This window comes from Pinus tabuliformis, chromosome 1_1 (genome assembly GCF_031772625.1).
Source record: "Pinus tabuliformis cultivar Carrire ecotype Pingquan chromosome 1_1, CPIR1, whole genome shotgun sequence".
In the NCBI taxonomy this organism is placed as follows: domain Eukaryota; kingdom Viridiplantae; phylum Streptophyta; class Pinopsida; order Pinales; family Pinaceae; genus Pinus; species Pinus tabuliformis.
The window spans coordinates 656,695,544-656,721,620 of NC_142297.1; the positions used below are offsets into that span (position 1 = coordinate 656,695,544).

The 26,077-nt window shown below is 38.6% G+C and overlaps 1 protein-coding gene across 1 annotated transcript in view; it reads left to right on the forward strand.

The window, feature by feature from the left end:
- LOC149215102 (E3 ubiquitin-protein ligase RSL1-like) overlaps positions 1–20,081 on the forward strand; it is a 94,864-nt gene extending 74,783 nt beyond the window's left edge. Inside the window, exons 2-3 of the mRNA XM_089389621.1 lie at positions 18,781–19,438; positions 19,644–20,081. Of these exons, the coding sequence (XP_089245747.1) occupies positions 18,781–19,438; positions 19,644–19,743 (758 nt within the window). The 3' untranslated portion in view covers positions 19,744–20,081. The remainder of the gene's footprint in view (positions 1–18,780; positions 19,439–19,643) is intronic.
- The last annotated feature ends 5,996 nt before the right edge of the window (positions 20,082–26,077 follow it).

Consider the following 26,077-nt stretch of genomic DNA (forward strand, 5'->3'; position numbering starts at 1 on the left):
TGACTTGGGCCATCTTCAAAAAAGCTCTTACAGAGCGCTTTGACCAGGAATATTCTTTTTTGGGTCATCTCACTAAGATTTGACAAACTGGCACAGTGGATGAATATGTTATAGCCTTTGAAGCCTTAGCTTTCTGCACTAGGGATCTCTCAGATGCATTCTACATGGAATGTTTTATCAGTGGTCTTAAAGAGGCCATACAAGCCCACGTCTGACTACACCACCCTCCCACATGGTCGAAGGCTTGCAAGGTAGCTCGTAAGGTGGAACGTGCGTTAGCAGCCTAGTCCATTTGCCTGAAATTCAACGCCAAGGGTCGCCCCTCACAGGCTCACAGCACGACTCAAACACTTAAGGTTCAAGAGGTGTCACCTCCAGAAATGGTTGAAAGAAGAAAATATGGATTATGTTACTACTGTGATGAAAAATACTCCCTAGGTCATAAATGTAAGGAGCCTAAATTTTTTCAAATTGATGCCACTGATTATAGCTCATCAGAGGAAGCCCCACCACTTGAGGAACTAGAGGAGGTAGAAGAGGACAACAAGAAGGACAATGTCCCTAACGAACTAGTTATTTCGCTGCATGCTTTGGCAGGGATTTCTTCATCTCAAACTCTAAAAATCAGAGGTTTTATTAAACATCGCCCAGTAGTAGTCTTGATTGATAGTGGTAGTACACATAATTTCATCCATCAAAAAGTCGCGGAAGCAGTGCATTATTTTATACGAGCAGTTTCTAACTTCCAAGTCCAAATTGCGGATGGGGGAACAATGAAATGTGAATGCCACTGTGAAAATGTCAAAATTCAAATGGGGGATTATCAGTTGAAGACCCACATGTTTGCCATACACATGGGAGGGTGCGACATTGTCCTCAGTGCTAAATGGCTTCGTACTCTTGGGCCAATCACAATGGATTTCCAGGAGTTATATATGAGCTTTAAGCAGAACAACTCCACACATACCCTCTGTGGACTCCAGGCGGGAGCTCCCTCTATCATCAGCTCACATAGGATGGAAAAATTGCTAAAAAATGGCCATCATGGAGTTATAGCTCAATTTAATGCCATCCAGGCCGTCGAACCCAATTCTCTACCGATTCATCCTGAGATGCAATAGATTTTAAATAACCATCTGCCAGTCTTTGACAAGCCTCATGAGCTTCCACCCTCGCGAGGGGAACATGATCATAGCATCACCTTGGTTCCAGGGGCCCAACCACCAAATGTGCACCCATACAGATATCCATTCACCCAAAATAATGAAATAGAAAAAATAATCAAGGAACTTTCGAAGGCAGGTGTCATTCGTCCCAACATTAGTCCTTATTCATCACCGGTGGTCATGGTGCTCAAGAAAGATGGGGAATGGCGGATGTGTCCAGAATTCAGGGCCCTCAATAAGTTGACAATCAAAGATAAATTTCCCATCCCGGTTGTTGATGATTTATGGATGAACTCAATGGGGCTCAATTCTTCACTAAGTTGGATCTTCGCTCAGGCTACCACCAAATTCGCATGAAGGAAGATGACATTCCAAAGATTGCTTTCAGAACTCATGAAGGCCATTATGAGTTCCTGGTCATGCCATTCGGTCTTTGCAATGGCCCATGTACTTTTCATAGCCTTATGAACCACCTTCTCAAACCATATCTTAGGAAATTTGTCCTTGTCTTCTTCGATGACATCCTCATCTATAGTTGCACTTGGGCTGCACATCTTCAACATGTAGATCTGCTCTTGCAACTGCTCTGCAAGCATAAATTATTTGTTAAGATGTTCAAATGTTCTTTTGGAATGGAAGAAGTTGAGTATTTGGGCCACATTGTGGGGCGTGAAGGTGTCAAGGTGGACCCCAAAAAGGTCCAGGAAATGCAGGATTTGCCTCAACCTAAGACCTTGAAGAACCTGAGAGGATTTTTGGGTCTCACAGGCTATTATCGCAAATTTGTCCGTAATTATGGTCGCATTGCGAAGCCCCTCACTAAACTCCTCAAGAAAAATTCATTCTTTTGGAATGATGATGCACAACAGGAATTCACAACTCTAAAAAATGCCATGTGTTCCACTCTAGTCTTAGCACTACCTGATTTCACCAAATCTTTGTCATTGAATGTGATGCTTCGAGTATGGGTATTGGGGCGGTCTTAATGCAAGAAGGTCAACCCTTGGCCTTCACAAGCCAACAAGTGGGAGGAATCTGCGACAATCTACCTATGAGAAGGAAATGATGGCCATCTTACATGCAGTAGATACCTGGCGACCTTACTTACTAGGGTGACATTTCCAAATCCGCATACACCGTCATAGTCTTAAATATTTTTTGGAGCAACACCTATCCTCCCCACAACAAAATAAATGGCTCGCCAAAATTTTGGGATATGATTATGAGATCATTTAAAAGAAAGGGCGTGAAAATAGTGTAGCAGATGCATTATCTCACCAATTTGAGGAGGAAAGTACCCTGCTTGCAATTTCCCTTCCCATTCCAAAATGGATTGAAGAGGCTCGCAGGGAATGGTTTTCACATCCCTGGCTCTCCCAACTCATTACTCAATAGCAAGCGGATCCAAATTCCACCAAGGGCTACTCGTGGCAGGATGAGATTCTTTGTTACAAGGACAGAGTCGTAATATCACCAACATCGACCCTCAAAAGCCGCATTTTGGCATAATTGCACTCATCCCCCATTGCAGGACATTCAGGCTTTCAGAAGACATATGCTCGCACTAGAAGATCATTTTTTTGGACAGTCATGAAAAAGGACATCCTTACTTTTGTAGCGGAATGCGATGTCTGTCAACGCCAAAAAGGGGAGACAGTCAAAGCACCAAGCACATTACAATTGTTGCCCATCCTGGCATCTATATGGACGGGGGTTTCTATGGATTTCATTACAGGTCTTCCAAAGTCAGGAAACAAATCAATCATCATGGTGGTTGTGGACCGAATTTCTAAGTATGCTCATTTATTGCGCCCTACCCCACCCGTTTACACCAACTTTGGTCGCTCAATCTTTCATGGATTAGATCTTCAAATTGCATGGCATGCCCACTTCTATTGCGTCTGATCGTGACTCGATCTTCACCAGTAATTTTTGGTAGGAACTCTTCAGGCTACAAGGCACCAACTAAAACTCAGTACTTCCTATCATCCACAAATGGATGGTCAAATTGAAGATGTCAACAAATGTCTGGAAACCTACCTTAGGTGTTTCACTTCAGAAAATCAACATCTATGGGTACAGTGGTTTCCTCTAGCTGAACAGTGGTATAACACCAACTATCATGTTACCACCAAAGTGACTACCTTTGAAGCAGTTTATGGTCAACTCCCTCCTTCCCCTACTTCTTATATGAAGGGGTGCTCCAAGGTAAAAACAGTGGATCGACTCCTACAAAACCACACAACCATGCTCGCCCATCTTAGAGAGAATCTTCATCAAGCTCAAAACCACATGAAGCAACAGGTAGATCAGCATCACTCAGAGTGCCAATTTCAAGAAGGGGATCAGGTATTTTTGAGGCTGCAACCATATAAGCAAACTTCACTCAAAGACAAGGGTTGTCATAAACTATCTCCAAAATTCTATGGACCATATCAAGTACTTTAGCGCATTGGAGAAGTGGCCTACAAGCTAGCTTTGCCACCCACTACCAAAATCCATCCAGTTTTCCATGTCTCATGCCTCAAGAAAGTGATTGGGAACAATTGCAGAATTCAAGCTAGTCTACCCAAATTGGATGAAGAAGGGTCAACCTGGCTCCAACCTGAATAGGTACTAGACACACAAGAACGACACCTGCGTGGCCACATGATCAGGGAAGTCCTCATCAAGTGGCAAGAAACCTCTCTGCAAGATGCAACCTGGGAACTAGCCACTATTCTTCAGCAGTTTCTGCAGCTTTAGCCTTGAGGACAAGGCTATTCTTAAGGGGGAGGGCATGTTAGGGTCCCACCCTAACCCACTTATTTATGTAGTAGGATTGAGTCATAGTTATAGTTAAGTAAGGAGTCAATAAAGCCCATATTAATAACTGTAAGTGGTTAACCCGCAATTAATGACGGGACCACAGTTAGTTGCAAATGGGCCATGGTATTAGATAGATGGTATTAATAAGAACCATGGTATTGATCCATGGTATTGCATGTATGAGTAATACATAAGGATAGAGACTCCCGACGAGGAGCATCGTGTCTTATTTTGTAATCGAGCTCTGCTCTATTGGAGGTTGCCCCCTCGAAGAGGCAAGTGAACATTGCTTTCTGAATAATAAAATACTTGCTATTGTTTCTCACTATTCTATGTTCTGGCTATATTTCTTCGCATATTCTGTATTCTGGTATCGTCTTGTAGGTTAAGAGCATAACACAAATAAACTATCACAAATGAATCTAAATATGGGCCCAATAGCTAATCCATCAGTGTAATAAATGTATTTGGTGCATTACATAAACCAAATGGCATGACCAAACATTCATACAAACCTTGCATTGTCTTGAAGGCAATCTTCCAGATGTTGTCTTCCTTGACATATATTTGGTGGTTTCTTGACTTTAGATCCAACTTGGTGAATATTTTTTCGTGTTGCATGGTCTAGCAAATCATTGATCCTAGGTAGAGGGTACCAATTCTTCAGTGTAATTTTGTTCAAAGATTTTTATTCAATACATATTCACCAAGTCTCATCCTTCTTGGGTATAATGATGATAGGTAACCCATAAGATGATGTGCTTGGTTGAACCATTCCTTGCTCCAAAAGTTGTTGCAACCACTTCTTCACTTCATTTACTTCCATATTAGACTATTTAGATATCTCGATATTAGGTAATGGGGAGTTAGGAAACAACTTTCTCTTATGCTCTACTTACCTCTTGGGTGGTCGCCCTTTATACTCCTATACCACTCCTTTGTATGTCTGTAGTAACTCATCAAACTAATTTTTGTTATTTAGTACAACCCAGCAATGATTCCTTTACTATATCCGACTCATCATCTCGTTGATTCTCTCTTAAGAAAATCCAAACATATTTCTTATTGGAATTGATCAAATTCTTAGGTTGGATGGCACTTACAAGGGATATTTCCTTTATGATAATTAATGACGTAGGACTTATCATCCTTTATTAAGAAGTACTCGTTTTCTCTAAGCATGAAGATTGCATCCCTAATATACATGTAGGGGCTTCTAAACACTACTCCACACATGTCAAGGGGTAATATGTCCAACTCCACTTCAAATATGATGTATACACTCACAACAAATTTCATCTTGCACTATTTCATTATCTTTATCTATGCTTCTTTATTTACCCATCCCAATGGATATGAGTTAGAATTATCATGAACCTCCAATCCAAGCTTACTAACCATATCCTCTGCTATGATATTAGCTTGTGAACTAGAATCAAACAGAGCATCTACCTTGGTCTTTTTTACCTGGATCTTAATATGGAAGAATTTGTTCATATCCTTCTATTCCTGATCATGAAGGCTACTCAGGTTCACCTCAATCTGGACTGAAGTACAAACAATATTTTTATCCACATTTGAGCTACTTTGTATCTTATTTCTTGAATCTATGGCTAGAAGATTCTTATTCTTTGGATCCTTCTTGCGGTTCTTGTGGTTGAAATCTAGATATAGTTTCCAACACTTTGATTCAATGTGACCATCGATATTGAAATGTTTAGAGTGGTTACTTGGATCCTTGCAGTCATGTGTGGTGGTTTTCATCTTCTTATATTTCCATTTCCCCTCCTGTATAGTCGAGTCAACTTGCGCATCTTCAATCGTATCACTTTGTGCCTCGGAGGTCCTCCCTATTCAAGGCCACCTTCTCAATATTCAATTTGTAAAGTTGATCCTAGATATAATTTATGAATTGTTGGCCACCTTGAACTAGTGAAATTACCAGCTACTCTATATAAATAAGATTATTCACTAGAAAAATCAGATGAAGAGAGAACCTTTTTACTATTCTATGGAGGACAACCCAACCTATGATCGAAAACTTGCCTGGACCTTGATGATGTTGTTTACTGTTTAGATACCCTCACTTCCTATGATGATTTGATAAGTGAAAAACCTCACATTATTTTATAGTACCTTATTTCTCGTGTAGCCTATGGTTTTATAGTTTCTTGTCTCTTGCCTACTCGCCTAAGTTATGACTTGTAGACTCCTTTCTCAATACCTTGTCCCTTTCTCATCCTTATGATACGAATAGTTGGTCTGTAGTACACATGGAAATAGCAAGCAAAAAATAACACATAGAAATGTCACACACCGTATAATAAGAAAATTTACTTATTTCTCTCTCATCTTAGTCATTTGATTTATTGCATTGTTTGATGAATTGAATTTGTTTTTTTTCCATGTATTTATCTTGATTTTTTTACATATGACGTCTGTAACTTTACATAAATGTGGGGGTTTGGTTTTTCTTCTCTTTAGAGTCTCTGATATCTCTTAGGTTCTCTCCAATGTTTCCTAATATATCTCCCCCTAACACACTTAATCACTTTATTCTATCAAGATTATTGAGGCCCTTTATTGTATTAGGTAAAGTCCCTATACTCTTTCCATATTACTTTGAATCTCTATTCTATGGTGTTATAGACATTTTTGGGCACTGCAACCCCAAGCATGAAATGTCCATAAACCAAGGGCCCCTAAGTCCCTAAAAGTGTTGTTCTAACCCCTAAAGGAACAAGGTCAACTGATTACTGCTTCTCTTAGAATTTCTCCATGAAAAACTACTCAAAATTGGTCAAAACGGGATCATTTCAGCTGCTCCATAGGCAAAGTGCGTTGCATCTCACCTAAACACACTGTGTGGGTGCATTGCATTTCAAAAAGCCCGTCTATGGGGTACAATGGAAGAGAAATGACAAATAGCAGTGTCATTCAGCGAGGTGGAGAGGCAATGGAAGTTTCCAGAAACTTCTCCTGTGGCACTTGCCTCTCTGAATTCGACCAAGGATGAGTAAGAGACCATCAATCTCCAAGTGGAAGCAAGAACTATCAGAGGGAAGACATTAATCAAATCACAAGCTGACTCACCTCCCTTATAGATATCTATGTATGGATCCCTCATCCTAGAGATTCAGAGGCTGGAATTTTGCATATTGTAAGGAATTGTTGTTGGTTTCTTGAGACAAACATCAGATTGTTGGGTGATCTAATATTTGTATGAGGTGAAGAGGGGCTTCCTTGCTGAGAGGATGATGCTGGGTCAGAACAACTGCTTGTAACTCCACTTGGCTCTTTCTTGTTTATCAATAAAATCTATTCAAGTTTTCCTCCATACTCTTGTCTAATTTATGTTTGCTGCATTTGTATGGTCAATTTACATTTGATCCTAGATTGTTTATGATTATAGATCCATGTTCTCATATAGTGATATGCTACTGTGATCTTACAGGTACTTTGTGAAGCTGGGTGTGCAAGGGAACAAGTAGCGAAAAACTATCAAGAAAGAGAGGAACTGAACCAGGAGATTAGCGCAAGAGAGAGGTTGGTCCTCTTTGTTCTTCTCTATCTATACTTCATAAAGGAAAAATGAAAGTAGCTTTACTTTGTTTTTTTCCTTAGTGGGATAAGCAGTTCTGAGTAGACACTTTTCCCTGTAAAAAAATGGCGACTCCGCTGGGGACGAATTAGTTTTTTTGTTTATCTTCCTTGTTGTCTATTTCATAAACTTATAGATAGAGTCTAAAGTCGTGCCAGGTAGCTTTCAAACTGCATTTGATATGCAAATGCAAAGTAGATAAATGTCGCTTCAGTCAATCTTTGAGATTTGTTTATGATTTAAACAACTGATTCAAAAACTCTCTGATTGCCCCTTGTGGTAGCTCTTAGATCCTCCTTAGATCTACCCCTGATTGTTGCATTACTGATTACCATTTGCTCATCCAAAACCCATGAACTGAACTGTAAAATGTGATCCGGAACCCAAACAAAGTCTCGTCCCTGGTCCAACGTAGGTACTGTTCTGAGAATATGAAATTCAGCACACTTCTCGAGTGTAGTAGGTGCGATGCATTTCAAATTCCCTGTGTTACATGTGCGTTGATCAGACTAGGCATTGTTCAGTTTTGGTTTCTGTAGTTCATTCTTTCTAGTTCTATTCATGAATTTTGCTGCCTGTGATCAGTATATCTCTGTTTGAAACCCCTTTTCCTTGTTGTTATTCCGCCTCCTTTGTACAAAATAACTGTAAATGTTTTTGTGTGTTTGTTGAGTCATTTTTAGTTCTCCTTTGCAAAAAGTAACATAATCGCACTGTCATCCTTTGATTTGAAAGTGTCGCAAGTGTCGTTTTCAATCATAGGAAAGAGTTTGATTGCTGTAGATAGTCGATTATCCTGTTACTATTGTTTTTGGTCTGAATTTGTAATTCTCCTAGTGTCGAAAACAAGTATTCATTTCCAAATCATAAGGTGTTGTGATTGTCTCCATTTTCGATTTCGAAAAGAAACTTGTTGATAACTGTCGCTTGAAAAGTAATTCAGATTTGTGCATCAACTTTATTTTTATCATTTACATATTAAGAAAGTCAAAAACAAATACATGCATGTGAATTTGCATTTATACAGTCTGATTGGTTTGATTTAGGAAAGTGCATTTAGAGTGTGTTCTTTTCTCTTTGTGAAAAGATTCTGTCTTTCTTTCCTTAGTAGCTAGGATTTTCATTGCACAAAGAAGATAAAAAGATTGTTTATTATCTTAGATTTCATTTTAGGAATAATACTACATCTCGGGGTGACCCTGAAAGGAAAACTTCATAAAGAAGATCAACTATAAAATAAATTCAATGAATCTAACAACACTTTGGAACCTAACGCACAACATTTAGAAGTCTAGGCTAGAGACGTATTCTAGCGTCGTAAAGCCTGGTAACTGTTGTTCACTGATGGTTGGGTGATTCCTCCACTTTGAGATGATAAGTGCCAGTACAGACTTGTGCTCCCACGTACCATCGAGTATATTTTGGGAGACCCCAATAGGCTTAATCCTTTATCCATAGGAAGCCGTGTCTGCCACCCTATCGATCGCAATGCACTGAACACAGCATTCGGGAAGATTGACTGTCGTACCGTAAAAAGTATTCTGCAGTTTTGCAATTGGTTTGGTAATCCCTCTACCTCGATTTTCAGAGCAGTCTCTTTCGTTCCTTTTCAGAATCTTTAACGGAAAAGGTCCATCTGATCACTTGTCACTTCAGGATCATTAAAAATCGAAGGTGACTAGAGTCATCTTTTGTTTTTCTCGACTCTTAAAAATTGAAAAGACAATTTGTGTCAAAGCGTCTAAAATTTATTTTAAACAGAATAATCATCACCTTTTCCTACGTTGATCTTAGGTTGAAGAAAATGGAGTCCATCAACCAAGAAGTTCCCCTTGGAGGAAATCCTAGTCCCTTCTCCTCTTGAGGAGATGTTGGTGCACCCCATATGGCCACATTGTCGCTTCCAGGACTGACAATTGGCTTGCCAGTATGGCTCTTCTCAACCTCTGTCGTTCAGAACACCGGAATTCCTGAACAGTCGAGTCAGCAACTAGACGAATCCAGAGTTACCCACCAACCTTCTACTTCCTCCAATTCTTCCTCTCCTCCTTCTTCTTCGCTTGATGGGGTTGGTAAAGCCAAAAATCAGGTACCTGATAAGAAGAAGGAAAAGAAGAAGAAAGAGAAGAAGAAGAAGGAGCCAAAAGCAAAAGGGGGCAACCGAGCATCGTCTAGAAAAAATCCACACACTGCACCGACCAGGCCTAAATTGCCATGTGTCATTTGCAAAGGATACCACTATCATAGAGATTTTCCTTGCATCCCTCGGCTCTTAAGAGACTGGTCTCCTCGTTTTCACAACCTGGTGTCGTCAACCTCTGATGATCATGTTGAAAACACACCGTCGACTAGTGAAAGTGAAGCCCCAAGATAAAAAGGAAAATATAGATTTCCTTGTAAATTGTGCGAAGGATACCATGCCATCCATCATTGTCCCTTCTTAGATGAGGCGAAAAGAGTTTTGGACGATCGTCCGGTTTGACCTTTACGACTTCCTCCTAGATATAAAAAACTCTTGCCAAGTCCGTCACTAGTTGAAAAACTGGCTGACCCGCCCAGATGGTCGGCTGAAGAATCTATCATTGAAGACAAACCATCTGAACCCATACAAGATGAAATTCAAAAGGTCGAGGCGGCAGTTGATCCGGTCTTGCCTTCAGAGGTTCCATCTTCAGATGATACAGTCACCGAAGAGAACAAGGATGACATCGTCCAAATTCTTTTCGTAAGCACAAACTCTGATGAACATGGGGGCAATTTACCCGTTCCTTTACCGCAGGAAGGAAGTTCATCAGAGTCCTACCCGGCCGTCTATCCGGTCCCACCTCCAAGCAACCTAGTTGTCTCCTTCGATTGGAACCAACTAGGCAGACCCTGTTTACCCGCTAGTGTACCATTCCGTATCATTGTTCAAATATATAGGATGGTTATGGCCGATACCATCATAGATGAAGGAGCTTCTGTGAGTATCCTTTCCTCGACTGCTTGGAAAGCGCTTGGTTCACCATCGCTTTTGCCTGAGATGAGAAATCTAACAGGCTTTGACAAAGGAACCAGTCAACCGTTAGGGATCCTTCCCAATGTGCCCATAACATTGAGAGGGAAAATTGTTCAAATGAATGTAATGATAGTTCAAAGACCCCTGGATTATAATCTACTCCTTGGACGAGACTATATTTATTGCATGGGAGCAATTGTCTCCTCACTCTTTAGAGTAATGTGTTTTCCGCACGAAGGAAGAGTGGTCAAGCTCGTGGACCAGCTTTCATTTCCTGGATCACATAGAGAAAATAGCCATATACCATCCCTGAATGGTCTTTTCACACAAGGAATGTCTCATCAATCTCTAGTCCATCCACCTGATGAGCGCGAGTGATTCGGGGGACATGACTGAAACCCAGGGGGCATGCACCCTGGTCTGCTTCGGTAGGAAAACTTCAGGTATAGGGTAGGTTTCCATGAGAGAATACGACTAGTCTATATTCCCGTCCGTGATTGGAAGAGGGGGTTATTCTGGAATAAGATTCTCTTGTCAAATTTATGTGGGTTGCCAGGCATTGCCACTCACCTTTGTTTATTTCGATAAACATCGCCGAAGAAGTGTTTTGTTTACACCGTGAATAGAACAATCTTTGGTAACCTATAAGAGGTATACCTCTCTCAATAAAACAAATGTTTTAACGGAAAGAAGAAGGGGTAACCTTGAAATTCTATTTTATACCTGGGGGCATGCAAACCTTTTGGCGTGCAAGCGAAGATTGACTATTTTTTTTTTAAATTTGTAGGTCCTCTAGACCTTTAAACTCGTAGGATTGGTCGTTTCCTCACTTGCATAAAGGAAGGATATGGGGAAAAACTCTAAAAATTTCTGTTTTTATATATGAGACATTCTTATTATACGACTGGATTAATCGAGCAGTTTTAAGTCATAGTTCAAAGCTCGTTAAAGAATAAACATAAGTCATGAGAAAATGTTCCCCCCCAATGTTTAAGCTCAATAAAAGAAAATGAACCGATTTCCCGGTAAATAATCATCGTGAATGTACTATTTCAGCCTTTAAAGGCCTTGGTCATGTTCTCATTATCACCTCCACTCTGTATTGGCCGATCATTCACCTCCATTTGATTGTTTACCACTTTTTGAGGAACAACTGTGAAGAGTGATCTCACTAGCCATCCTTGTAACACTGCCGTGATTGGAAAATTCCAAACCTTACCTGGAATCAACTCTGCCACCCATTTTATCACTCGTTCCTCAAAAGGCGAATCTCCTTTAAGCTCTTTTCAATTGACTCGTAAAATATGAAAAGATTTCTGAGCCATTGGCCACTCTAGCTCATTAAAGGGACCGGAAGTGTTATTCCTCCTCTAAATTTTAATCTTTTTGGACCTGAGGGATTATTACACAAAAAGATTGAGCGCTTGTTTTGTTCGGCTCGTTAAAAGTATCAAAAATTCATCCCTTCTGTATTGTTTTATACTTTTTCGGACTTAAGGGATTAGATGACAAAAAAGAAATTTTGGAGTTTCCTTTACGTTCCTTTTCAAACTCTCTAAAATTGAAAAGGACCGAGTTATCTTTGTCGTTAAACTTGTTAAAATTTTAATAGTGACAAACTTGTCTATAGACGAGAATGAGTTTCACTATCGCTAAGCTTGTTAAAACATAACGATGGGTTTGCCCGAAGGGCAAATTATAGAAACAAGCATATGTTATCCTCCTCAAGCTTGATAAAAATAAAGAGATATTGGTCAGCAATGACTGGGGAAAAATTGGGAAGAAAACTTGAAGAAACTTTGTTGGTAGCAAGTCACTCTTGAACATGACACTTTCACTCTACATCCAAGTCGGGTTGGGTTGTTTCATTCACTGGTCACATCGCCATGGTCCCATCACACCATCCACATTTGGGGTTAATGATACCAATCCATCATGTCAATGTCGCCGATATGTTCAAGAGAAGTCATTTAGAGAATTCACCTGTGTCTCACCCGCTACAATACATTTACACTCCAGTCTTTCATGACCGCCACCCTGAACCTTATGTCACCAGATCATTTTCACCTCCATTAAAATCATTTGCTCCTTTCTGTGTCATTGATGTGGGATTCATTAAGGCCCTCCTATGATGGATCGCTTCTTGTCGACATCATCTCATTATCCAAGAAGTTGATCTAGGAACACCCCATTCAGTACTTTGAAGCTTGCATGCCTCAATGGCAAGTTTCTCACTTTCGGCGACAGGTTTACATGAATGACCTTCGACTGAAATATTTTTCCTGGTGTTCGACGCCAAGTCCTTTATTCACACCACGTGAATTGTACTGTAGTACCTTGAGGGTCATTATCATTATCAATGATTCCTCTCGTGCTTGTTAACAACTTACATCATTGGCTGGTAAACAAACGATGTCTTTCCATGTTCGAATCCAGAACATCTCTCACATGGATAGACTTGTACTTTGAGTGAAGATCGAACGAGATTGAAGACACTGGATCTATTTTCATCCATCCGGGCTACGATATATATATTTAGGTAAATAAAGACATCAATTGTACATCATTGCTGCACAGATAATCATCCAATCAAAGGGATGATGGCTATATCAGAATCATCAGTCTACACTCAAATGATTGTCTGTCCTATGTACATGAAAATGAATTTATAAAGCTGAGCATGGGAATGCCCGCCTCAGCTAGATCATGAAAATATTATGAAGATAATGTATTGTATTGTATCTTATTACAGATCTCCTCCCAGTTTGAAAGAACTTTGGATCCTCATAATAAAGCATTTCACCCGACATCAAAAGATTAACGACCTCATGCTTTAGGGGGCAACTGTTATAGAAATTTTTGGGCACTGCAATCCCAAGCATGAAATGTCCATAAACCAAGGGCTCCTAAGTCCCTAAAAGTGTTGTTCTAACCCCTAAAGGAACAAGGTCAACTGATTACAACTTCTCCTAGAAGTTCTCCATGAAAAACTGCTCAGAATTGGTCAAACCAGGATCATTTTAGCTGCTCCATAGGCAAAGTGTGTTGCATCTCACCTAAACACACTGTGTGGGTGTGTTGAATTTCAAAAATCCCTTCTATGGGGTGTGATGGGCGAGAAATGACAAATGGCAATGTCATTCCACAAGGTGGAGAGGCAATGGAAGCTTCCAGAAACTTCTCCTATGACACTTGCCTCTCTAAATTCGACCAAGGATGAGTAAGAGATCATCAATCTCCAAGTGGAAGCAGGAACTATCAGAGGGAAGACACTAATCAAATCACAAGCTGACTCATCTCCCTTATAGATATCTATATATGGATCCCTCATCCCAGAGATGCAGAGGCTGGAATTTTTCATATTGTAAGGAATTCCTGTTGGTTTCTTGAGACAAACATCAGATTGTTGGGTGATCTAAGCTTTGTATGAGGTGAAGAGGGGATTCCTTGCTGAGAGGATGATGCTGGGTCAGAACAACTGCTTGTAACTCCCCTTGGCTCTTTCTTGTTTATCAATAAAAGCTATTCAAGTTTCCCTCCATACTCTTGTGTAATTTATGTTTGCTGCATTTGTATGGTCAATTTACATTTGATCCTAGATTGTTTATGATTATAGATCCATGTTCTCGTATAGTGCTATGCTACTGTGATCTTACAGGTACTTTGTGAAGCTGGGCGTGCAAGGGAACAAGTAGCGAAAGACTATCAAGAAAGAGAGGAATCAAACTAGGAGATTAGCACAAGACAGAGGTTGGTCTTCTTTGTTCTTCTCTATCTATACTTCATAAAGGAAAAACGAAAGTAGCTTTACTTTGTTTGTTTCTAAGGCAGCTATCACACCTTAGTGGGGTAAGCAGTTTTGAGTAGACACTTTTCCCTGTAACATATGGTTGTTTATCTAATGCTTTGCTTCCCTCTTCAAGATCTATGCTTCCTGGATATCCCGTGCCTCCTGGTGCTTCCCTCTGCGGATCCCAGGGAGGGCTAGCTTTTGCACTGTATAGATAGGGTATTGATGTTCTATGGCAGGTAGGTGGTAGTTAATATCCAATCTAGGGTGTTAAAGTATGTACTATGTATTCAAGGTAAGAAGCTGGAGAAGACAACCAATGCAATGAGATAGTGGTCCAATGCGATGTTTCCAATAGACAATATATAACACTCCTTGGTTGCCAATAGTTTTTGACAATGCAATAGAAAATATACAAGTTAGGTTTCCAATACTTGGTTGTTCGACCGTCAAATGTGCGATGAGACTTTCCAATATGACTATCTTAATTTTTCAATAATTTCTAACAACTTACCTCAAGCTTTGAATATTAATACCTATTCGTTCTAGCTATATGTTCCATCCAAGATGAAATACCTCTACATTTAAGTAAAGTCACAATCCCACCTAGAAACCATTCCCCCTGAGGCCGATTGACCTTTTGTTGGTTCTCGGTCTAGCTGAGTAAATTAAGTTCTTTGCAATTTGTGTAATGTTCATCCCCACATCCCATAGGAGACATGAGACTGAACATTATGAATGATGCACTCTTCGCAACACTTCTATACATCAGTGGAGATCAAAAGGACACTTGGAACTTGCCTGATGCAGACAAGTGACTACAATCCTTGCTTTAGTTGATAAATTAGCTTGAACGAGTATAAGAATCATCACTTGTAGAGACATAGCTCACAAACATGAAGAGAGAAATATGAGATCTAAGAGCTATCTTGACGATTGATCAGAAAATAAATCAAGCTATATGCCTATATGAAAAGATGTATAATAATGATCTATGATCGACGAGAAGCTATCTATCAAATATATTTCCATATGTATATTTTTATTCTTACAAGAGAAAATCTATATTTATTTGCATCCTAACAACCATTCATCTATCTATATCAAGAAAAATTTCATGCCAATCTCCAATTGATGCCTGACAAGAATAATAAAGTACATAATAACCTTCTAGTACTCTGAAAAATGAAAGCCGATACAGTCATCCTTACCCTATCTATTTACTTTGACAAGAAAGAAAAAATGCCATAACATATATCTATTTGTCGATCCAGCCATCAAAGTTCCATCTATACATATGCCAACCAAATACACCTAATCTAATCTATCAAAGAACTCCATTATCGATTTCAATAACCCATTGAGGAGTGACTGAGGCATGAGTGCAATTTTGGAAAAGAATTTGCTTATTTTTTCTTCTTGTAAGAAATTTTTTTTCCTTGACATACTAAACTAAAAATAGATCGAATCTTCTCTGTGATGATTGGTCAATCAATAATGGTCCCTTTATTTTCTAGCAAGAGGTAGTCTCAAAGAAGCAAGAGTATAAAGAAGGAGGTAATGCAAGAGTCTAAAAGTAATAGGTAGTCATTCATAGGTGGTTAGTCTTTGATCTCATAGGCCCATCAATGAAATAATGTTAATAATAAATCCATTAATCCTATATTTTATTTGTAATTTCTTCCCATGCGATGAAGAATTCCCATGCCATGCGATGTTTGTTCCATGCTATGGTTAGTCATGTGCACGTGATGAAATAGGTAATTTTTAGTCTGCACACACAAGTCATTCAATAGGTAATGGGTGGAGTCTGCAATTAGTCTTTCCATATGTCAATCTTAGTGCATAAATTTTGTCTATGACATGTGTAGTGAGAGAGTAGGAAATAGACTACTACATGAATCTATCCATGGTCATGTAGCTAGTGGCCATAGTGAGTCATATAAGTGTTCATGGGTCATATCTAGTTCTCACAGTCTCATAGAGTCATCATAGTATCAAAGTGAGATGAGGATAGTCTCATAGCTGTGATCTACGAAATTGATCATTGGTGGCTCATGAGGTTCAAATCCTATTAATCACATGTAGGTCACATCTTCAAAGTTGCATCTTCCTACCGATCCAATCAATATCAAACTCTTAGACTTCACTTTACTCCTAGACTTAGACTTTCCTAATTATCAATCTATTTCTTAGGGACTCTATGAGAAGCAACAAGTTGGATGAATAGAAGACACACACCATCTCGATTATTCAGTTTGTCAAAACATAGATTCAGAACTAAGTCAGATAGATTATTAACTTAGACATTGAGAACCAAACCTAGTACTAGTAGTTTCAACCAAATGAATAACAAGGACATTCTGATCTTGTTTACCAAGTGAAAGAGACATATCTTCCCACAACAGGAACACTAGTGATAGTGACACATCATAATCCATAGAACATAGCATATCCAAGAGAAGGAACATATATAAATGATCCCACTACAGATGTGGTTACATCATGGGTTTATCTATTTGACTCACCTTATATTTCAATAGGAACAAGCAGCCTATTTTTTTCAATCTCAAAATTCAAGTGGGAATTAGAATCTATAGCTTGATCCCTAACTCTAGGAAGAACTCCTAACTATAAGAAGAATTATTGTAGGAATCTGTATCTATGTAACAAACCTGAACACTGATGAAGGCTCTAACTAAGAATTACAAGCTCACCACTAACTAATATTACCAACTAGAAAGTGATAATTGATAACTATAGCTAGCTTCTTAGGTATTTTTTAATAACTCTAGTTCATTTCTACTCCTTATCGTGTGCACAAGAGTGTACTTAAACCGTGGTTTATAAGAAACTATGGTATTCATGTGGAATATAGCGTATTTAAAGGAAAAATGACTCCATGTAAATTGGTACTAGTCACTAGTGGGATCCCAACAAAGGTGAATTTAAACACCACCACTTCTCTTAGTCTTGTAATCCTAAGAACTAGTATTAGAGTGAGGATAGACTGATAAAGTATGTGTGTAGAAGGCTGATCTTAATTCGAAGTTGAAAGCCAAAGAAAAATGTGAAAAGGGAAAAATCGAGATCCATAGGGCATAAAATAATGGGTTGGAAGGTCATGCATTAAAAAAAGGAAGGATTTTGGAACAGAACCCTTGCAAATAAAATATCAACATAGCTTTGCATATGTTCAATGCAAGGCTACAAGTAGTGTTGATGAGAAATGACATGGATTCAATGAGTGCAAATAACATTGAAAGGTGAGGTCAAGGTATGGATCAACAAAGCTAGAGATGTAACAAGAAAGTGGTCGTATGAACAAGAAAGAATGAATATGGATTCAATGGTTCAAGGATAATGAAGGAGCCAATGCTGCAGTGGTGTGATAACACCAGTGGTGTGTGAAGACCCTAACGGTTTTGGCCCAAGTCAAGTATATTTCCCCACTAAGTTGTAAGACATGTTTTTCAAGCATCAATGTTGCAGAGGGGCATGGTTTTTTTAGGACCTTAGGACTTTGATTAGGCATACATGCAGTGTAATGACACATGGAGTCATCAAGTTGTGGAATGGACCACTTGAATAAGTAACGGGGTGGTAGGTGTAGTGGTATCCTAGCTTGATGGGATGAATGTGAGATATCAAGTGAGATGGTTGATTAATGATTGGGGTTTGGTTAATCTCCCTTATTCAAGTTTAAGGGGGATTGTTAGGGTGGTTTGCGTAACCTTGACACCGTCAAGTTAGGAGTGGTTTTCAAGATCCAAATTTATGAGAAACCATGGTTTTTCCCATGATATTCATGTGGAATATAGTGTATTTAAAGGCGAAACAACTTTAGATAAATTAGTCTTAGTGACAAATGAGATCCGAGTAAAGGTGTCTTTAGACACCACCACTTCTCTTAGCTTCAAGATCGTAGCACTAAAATCTATAAAATTATACATATTTTATCCCCTTGAAATTATAAATTCTAAATTTATAAATTTTTTAGGAAGAAACATATATTCTTATCTCAATTAGTTACGCCGTAAGGCGTTCCTCTGGGAAGAACTCCCCTCCAGTGCCACTCTGTACCTTCCTGGGCCCTCGATTTCGTTGTTAGACGATGGAATTGATATTAGCCGTTTGATTCGAGGGGTTCGATTCATTATCCCTCCCCGCGCATAGCATCTGGCATTCGTCCGCGTAAGTTACATTTTTTGTTCCCAATTTGTCTTTTCTACTGCCTCTCGGCCATTTGCGTGTCTTTTCTACTGCCTCTCGGCCATTTGCGTGTTTTACCAGCTTCTGGCTCATCTTTACGGTTGCAATTCACTTCGTTCACTTTATTCTATGGGGTTTTATTTTATCTGTTGTGCAATTCACTCTGTTTATTTAATTTGATGGGGTTCTATTTCATGTGTGCAAGGGTTTTCAGCTAGAGAAAGAGAAACCGGGAAGAATATCATTGTGGATTCAGGGTTTTCTCTGTTGAACAAGGATCGCTCGATAATTTCACAGTCTGTACCCGTGAAACTCTACGGGATTTGCTTTGAGGAGTCGTCCGATATGTTTGAGGGCAGTCTTTGCTTTCATCGTTTTTGCGAGGCGTGCATGACGCGGTACATCCACTCGATGCTCGAACAGCAGAGGCATCAGATATATTGCCCGCATGAAACTTGCAGAGAAGCATTGACGCTGGATGAGTGCAGGTATTTTCTGCCTGCGGAGATCTTTGAGCAGTGGTCGGCTGTAATGGTGGAGGCAGAAATTCCCGAAGCCCTGAAAGTATACTTCCCCTTTTCCGACTGCTCTGGACTTCTTGTCAAGGAAAGTGTTGGAACGTTGGATGTGGAGGAAGTGGAAATGGCGGAATGCCCCTTCTGCAACAGGTTGTTCTGCGCGCGTTGCAAGGTTCCGTGGCATGCAAATTTACAGTGCTCCGAGTTTCAGAGCCTGCCGACCACCGACAAAACTGAAGTGGATTTTCTGCTTCTCAAGCTGGCCGAGGATCATAAGTGGCGCCGCTGTGGAAAGTGCAAATCGATGGTTGAATTGATCTATGGGTGTAATCACATTACTTGCAGGTACGTTTTTTCGTTTATTTTCTGAAATTCTTCGCTTGTCTGTTGAATTCTTAGGTAAAGTAGAGCCCATATAAAGACTTAGGGCTGAGAATTGAACCTGGGCATCTTGTTTATTAAAGAAAACACTACAAACCGAATAATCGGTTACTGTGCAATCAGGGCTTTTGGGTTCGTAAGTAATCTGTGTTGGTGATGGTCAATGCAGGTGCCAACACGAATTCTGTTACGTTTGTGGCACCTCATGGAGAAATGGAAGCCCTGACTGCAATTGTCCTCGGACAACTGTTGACCGCTTAATACGTTGACTCATTCATAATCCCAGGAGTTCTGATGATATATATTTTTTGCAATACACGCAGACTGTAGATGATTTTTACCGGGTAATTACTATGTTAGTGGATTGTGTTTAGATGGTGCTATGGGGATTCTGTGTAGCATCCCCAAATATATTGTCTGTATGAATGCACTTCCATGGCAGAGGAGGCAAAGCCTGCTCACGCCATTTGTGCAACAATTAGTTCCTTGTAATGGAATATTTTGGTTTGTTGTCAGTAATTAGTGTGCACAGTGCTTTTCTTTACAACCCAGAGGTTACTATATTCTATTACAGTCGGTGTTCTGATGGGATATAAATTAGCAACTGAAAGTGACGTGTCTCTGTGTGATGTAGAAATAAAGATTCGATGTAACGCATAAAGAAATGGTTTTTCTTTTCATAACATATTATAATATTTCTAAAATTATTGATAGTATTTTCTTTGCTTTGTCGTTATTAGTGAAAACACTGGATTCTGGAATCTAAATTTCAAATTTAGTTTGAGTGATCAAATTGTTTTTTGATTCCAACTCAATTTCAGCTTTGAATTTTATGCTATGATTTTGTGAGATAGATAGAACTCTTACTCAACACCAAGCTGTCCCATGAGAAGCACCATTAATATGTGCATGGAAGATTTTGTATATTATCTTTTTCGAATGATTATGTGAAGATTGTTTCTCCTATGCATTATATATGTTTAAAGCCTAGACAAAACATTTTAATGGTTAGTCTTTTTGTCTTCAAACCATTTTCAGCACTTAGCCAACAAAACTTCCCATGTAGATTTTACGGGAAGAGCTCAATTTTTTTTATAAACTTGTTGGCATACCATGACTTGAAAGCCATTTCAACATCCCCACCTACCCAAAACTTATGGGACCTCATCATCCCCTCCACTTCTTTCCAAACTTTTTTTGCAAATGGGCAAGTCATAATTATGTTTATTTGTTTTTGCTGCCTTTTGGCATACATTGCACCATCTATAACTAGTGAAAATTTTCTTTCTTTGTAGCATGTCCCATGTTGGATCCCTATTGTTTCAAAGCATCCATATGATTTTTTTTTAATTTTGTTCGACATTTTAGTTTCTATAATAATTCCCACCATCATGTGTATTGTTCTTCTCTTCCTTGGCATGTGTTTTATAACCTAATTTTGGCACATAATATGGACCATATTAATTTATCACCTTCCTCTCTAATCCTAACATTGATATCTTTCAAAAGGCCTATGCATGTTGCCATTCAAGAACATACTCTTTCTCATTACCTTACTCCAAGAACATACTCTTTCTCATTACCTTACTCCCTCTAGGTCAACGATTCTTGTGTCCAATTGTTTGTTCTATGTCTATTTGCAACTTGAATTAATTACGTCGTAAGGCGTTCCTCTGGGAAGAACTCCCCTCCAGTGCCACTCTGTACCTTCCTGTGCCCTTGATTTCGTTGTTAGACGATGGAATTGATATTAGCCGTTTGATTCGAGGGGTTCGATTCATTATCCCTCCCCGCGCATAGCATTTGGCATTTGTCCGCGCATGGCATATGGTATCTGGCAAGCATGCAAATCAACTTAAGTTACAATTTTTGTTCCCAATTTGTCTTTTCTACTGCCTCTCGGCCATTTGCGTGTTTTACTAGCTTCTGGCTCATCTTTACATTCAGCGTCCTCTCCTCTTTTCGGTTCTCTGTTTTCTTTTGTTCTGTTTGGTTTTGTTATGTTTGTTTACGAGTTTCTTTTAGGTTTCCTTTCGTCTCCAACATGGTTTTCTGAGATGCTGTGGATTTCTTTTTTCTCAATATTGTTCAGTTTGATTTTATTGATGTTCATTGTATTTTCTGTACTGCTTTCTGTTTAATTTCTATTGATCTTCACTATATTTTCTCTGCAGCTTTCGGTTTAATTTTTAATGATCTTTTCTTTTATTTTCTCTGGATTTTTCACGCATGTGAGTGAAACTTTAAATATATTTGAATTCCCTCATCGTGTACAGTTCTGCAGTTGAATATTCGCAATCGGACATGGAGTTTAAGCAATATTGGAGGCAACCAGGTAAATAAACAGTTCGTCGTGATAAAGATATTTTTTAAAGGGTTTGAAAAATCAATATTGGAGGCAACCAGGTAAATAAACAGTTCCTCGTGATAAATATATTTTTTAAAGGGTTTGAAAAAATATTTGCACGAAGGATAATCTAGATCCTGGTTTGCAGAGAAATTTCTTAATATTATCCTGCTGCTGCTTTCATTCGCTAATATATCATATATTTTTCACATTTTTAGGTTCTTAATCGTTGAGATTAAAATCTAATTAAATATATATTACTTATATATTTCTCATCTCTTCTCTTTGCAGAGGATTGGCTTAAATTGGAGGAGGGGCTACTGCGGCGGATTGTCTTTAATTGCAGAGTATTGACTCTCATTGAAGGAGGGTCTGGGCAGCCGATTGAAAATCTGAGTTATATTTCTTTCCTGCTCATTGTTTTCACAATTTGATATGATAAAATCGCAATGATCAGAGAATTTCATTAAATAAATTGCCTATCTAACTATCTATATAGCTCATCTCTGCCAGCTGCAGAGGATTGGCTTTAACTGGAGGAGGAGCTGCTGAGGTGGATGGTCTTTAATTGAAGAGGATTGGTTGTCATTGAAGGAGGGGCTGCCGCGGCGGATTACTATTTAATGGAATTGAAAGACATTTTCATACAAGGAGAGGTTTGTGAAAAACCTTATTTGCACTGATAAGAAATCGATGTGCCTTCGCCTTTGCTACAACCCATCCTGGTGCCACCGACGTTGTCGCTGTCTATCTAGCAACTATATTATCTTTCTAATGAAAACCTCCAATGCCCAAGGTTTTATATTTAGCAGTTGGGGTAGCTGCACTCGCAAAAGGCCTGAAAATTGATCGAAAGATATATACACTGCAAATACTGTGGCAAGTACCGTGTATACTGTCTACAAAAACATTTCAGTTTTTAATTTTAACGGTTTGCAGAACCTATGCATTTTATTGAAAATTTTAGAAAAGTAAGTATGTCTTGTCCCATTCAATACAAGTCACATAACACAAGAAGCCTGTCTTGTCCCATTCAAGACAAGTCACATAACACAAGATCATGCCAAGCTCTATCATATGTAATTGTTTCATTCTTTTAATCAAACAAAGCTCTCCCAGCGTCATCACTCCCATGTCATATCTTCTCAAATCATTTCAGTTTCCTATGTTTGTCAAGGAGTTGTCGTAGCTTCTAAATCTGATTTGCTACAACTGCCTTGACCTCTTAAACTCAATGTATGTCTGTGTCCTATGTTTATTAACTATGATCCAGATGTCATATTAGCATCTACACAGTCCATCTCTTGAAAACATGGATTTTTATTATTTAAAGTTTAACTTTAACGGAAAGGAAGAGATCAAATCACTGATATGTAAATGCAATTGATGATTTTCATAAACATAACAAAATAGTAAAGGGGACTAGCTCAGTCATCAACTGCAGAACCCACCTCCCATTTGTTGAAGTGCTAGTAAAACCATGTTAGCTCTTGTTCTTCAAATCTTTTGTGCTGGATTTTCTTGATAAAATGTAACTGTTGTATACATACCATCATATGTTGTCTTCATGGGAAAAAAATAATATTTTATAAAGTCCAATAATAGTTTTTTAATCCAAATAAGTACTACTAGTGCAAGCAATGACAAAATATTAGAAATACATACACATCTAACTCGATCTATTCACTATGGTGACACAATACTGGCATTGAGTGGAATTAAAGTGAACAGGCATAGGTGTATTTCAAATCTTAATATTGCTATAGAGATGAAAGTACACGCTAGATTTGTAGATATCTCTTCGTAGATAACAACAGATAATAGCATTTGAGCTCTTCTGCAATAGTAGGTTGAATCTATGGATTGTCAAGTTTGTGGCTAGCTCTGGCTAGTGGAGCTTAAGATGCATGCCGTTTTACTGTAGACTATTTAAAGCTTTGTAGTTATTTGATTTTTGAGGTGTACCTCTTTGCATCCAATGTACAATGCTGCAGGTTTTCATTTTTGTTTAATTTGTTTGCTTTGCTTTGATGCAAGTAAATTGTAATTTATAATTAGATCACTCACGACTTTAAAATTTTTCCAAAAATCACCAGTTCAAATTGAACATCCTTAAATTTTTTACATCCAGAGTACTTGGAGCACTGACTTATCATATGTATGCAGCTTATGGAGGATTTTCTTTGTTAACCTAGGTTTTAATTTACGATGTCTTGAAGCATGCAACATAAGTGGTTTTGAGCACTTCTATAATCTTCATTTACAGTCAAAATGGAAAACAGAAGTTGGCAAGTATTGCAAGAGTCGAATTCCTTTTATTATTTCTTTTATGAGATTCTGGGTTGTATTGTTTTTATTTTTATCTAATAGCCATTTTATTCTAATTCATTGGTGCTCATTTTTCATGGGCCTTAGATGTTACCAAGAATATAGATGTCCTATTGCTATTAATGAAGTCTTCATGCCTTCACAAAACTTTGTGCATTTACGGAATTATCTAATAGCCATTTTATTCTAATTCATTGGTGCTCATTTTTCATGGGCCTTAGATGTTACCAAGAATATAGATGTCCTATTGCTGTTAATGAAGTCTTCATGCCTTCACAAAACTTTGTGCATTTATGGAACTTCCTGGTAATCCATATCCCAAAGCTCCCATAATTGCCCTAATGGAGTATACATGGCAAACATCCAAAAGGAATCCCTTGAGCAAACAAATATAAAAGGATAAGTCAAAGTCTTCCAGGCTTGAGTAAGAGACAAGCCCAAAGTTCTCTAATTGCCAGACCGAGTACCACTTTGAGGAAAGCCAGAATTGCCAAAAAAACACCTTCAAAATCCAAAGTTGAGAATGCAAAATAGCCCACAGAAGAAGACTAACAAAAATCAAAAGGATGTGATACCCAAACTCCCATCTACAAGCCTAAACATAAAGATATGATAGGTCACTAGGTTAGACTTAGGAATATACAGTATTAAATAATTGTTTTTCTGGCTGATGTGTTCTAACTTTTTCTCCATGATAATGCAGAACAAATTATAAGGAACCACGAGGTTCCTATAATGTGGTCACCAAATAGAATTGTATGTTTTAACTTTTATGGCACTGTTGGAGTTTTCATAGCAATAAAGAGTGAGAAAGATTTGTTTTCATGTGGCATACCAGATTTTGACAGTGTACTAAATCCCCATGGATATGTACTACCCTTCAATGAAGGTTATATAAAGGCAATGTCTATGAGTGTACCAGATGCCCTTGTGTACTTTCCACAAGCTTTCAGTTTTCATACATACCCAACACATACATTGAAGCAAGGACTTATTAGTCAAAGGAATTGGGACTACATGGTGCCACCAGGAAGCAGTCTTCAGAATGTAACTTTTAAATTGCAACCTCAAGGAAATGCCCCGGAACTGCAACTACCTTTCAAACTGCATCCTCAAGGGAATGCCCAGGAACTTCAACTCCAAAATTTTCAGTACTTCGTTGTGATTGATTTTGAGGCAACTTGTGACGTGGGTACACGTCTTAGTCCACAAGAGATAGTGCTTTTTTTATTTATCTCATATCTGGTTCCTTTCCATTTATGCAGATTATGAACAATGGAAAAGAGGGGTCGCGCCCTCCATTTCCATTCACTTCTTTTCATGATCATTCCAAGATGGAGAAAAAGGAATGTTTTGATAGTTGCAAGATCCATTACCGTTTCGTCTCAAACGATCTTCAGACATTCTCAATGTAAGAGAATACTTATCGTTATACTTGCTGAAGTGTATTGAATGACCACTGACCCAGGACCGACGAGGATATGACAAAGATGAAATGTAGGTGTTATATATAATGTGCTAAAAGGGAACTACCGAAGATGAAATATAAGTGTTATATATAATATGCTAAAAGGGAACTACCGTTGTTAAATCTCTTTCATTATATAGAATATATGTTTATCCAACTCGATTTGCAGTTTTCTAAATCGTCAACATTTAAAATTTCATCTTAATCCATATCCCAAAGCTCCCAGAATTTCCCTAATGGAGTATACATGGCAAACATCCAAAAGGAATCCCTTGAGCAAACAAATATAAAAGGATAAGTCAAAGTCTTCCAGGCTTGAGTAAGAGACAAGCCCAAAGTTCTCTAATTGCCAGACCGAGTACCACTCTGAGGAAAGCCAGAATTGCCAAAAAAACACCTTCAAAATCCAAAGTTGAGAATGTAAAACAACCCACAGAAGCAGACTAAAAAAAATCAAAAG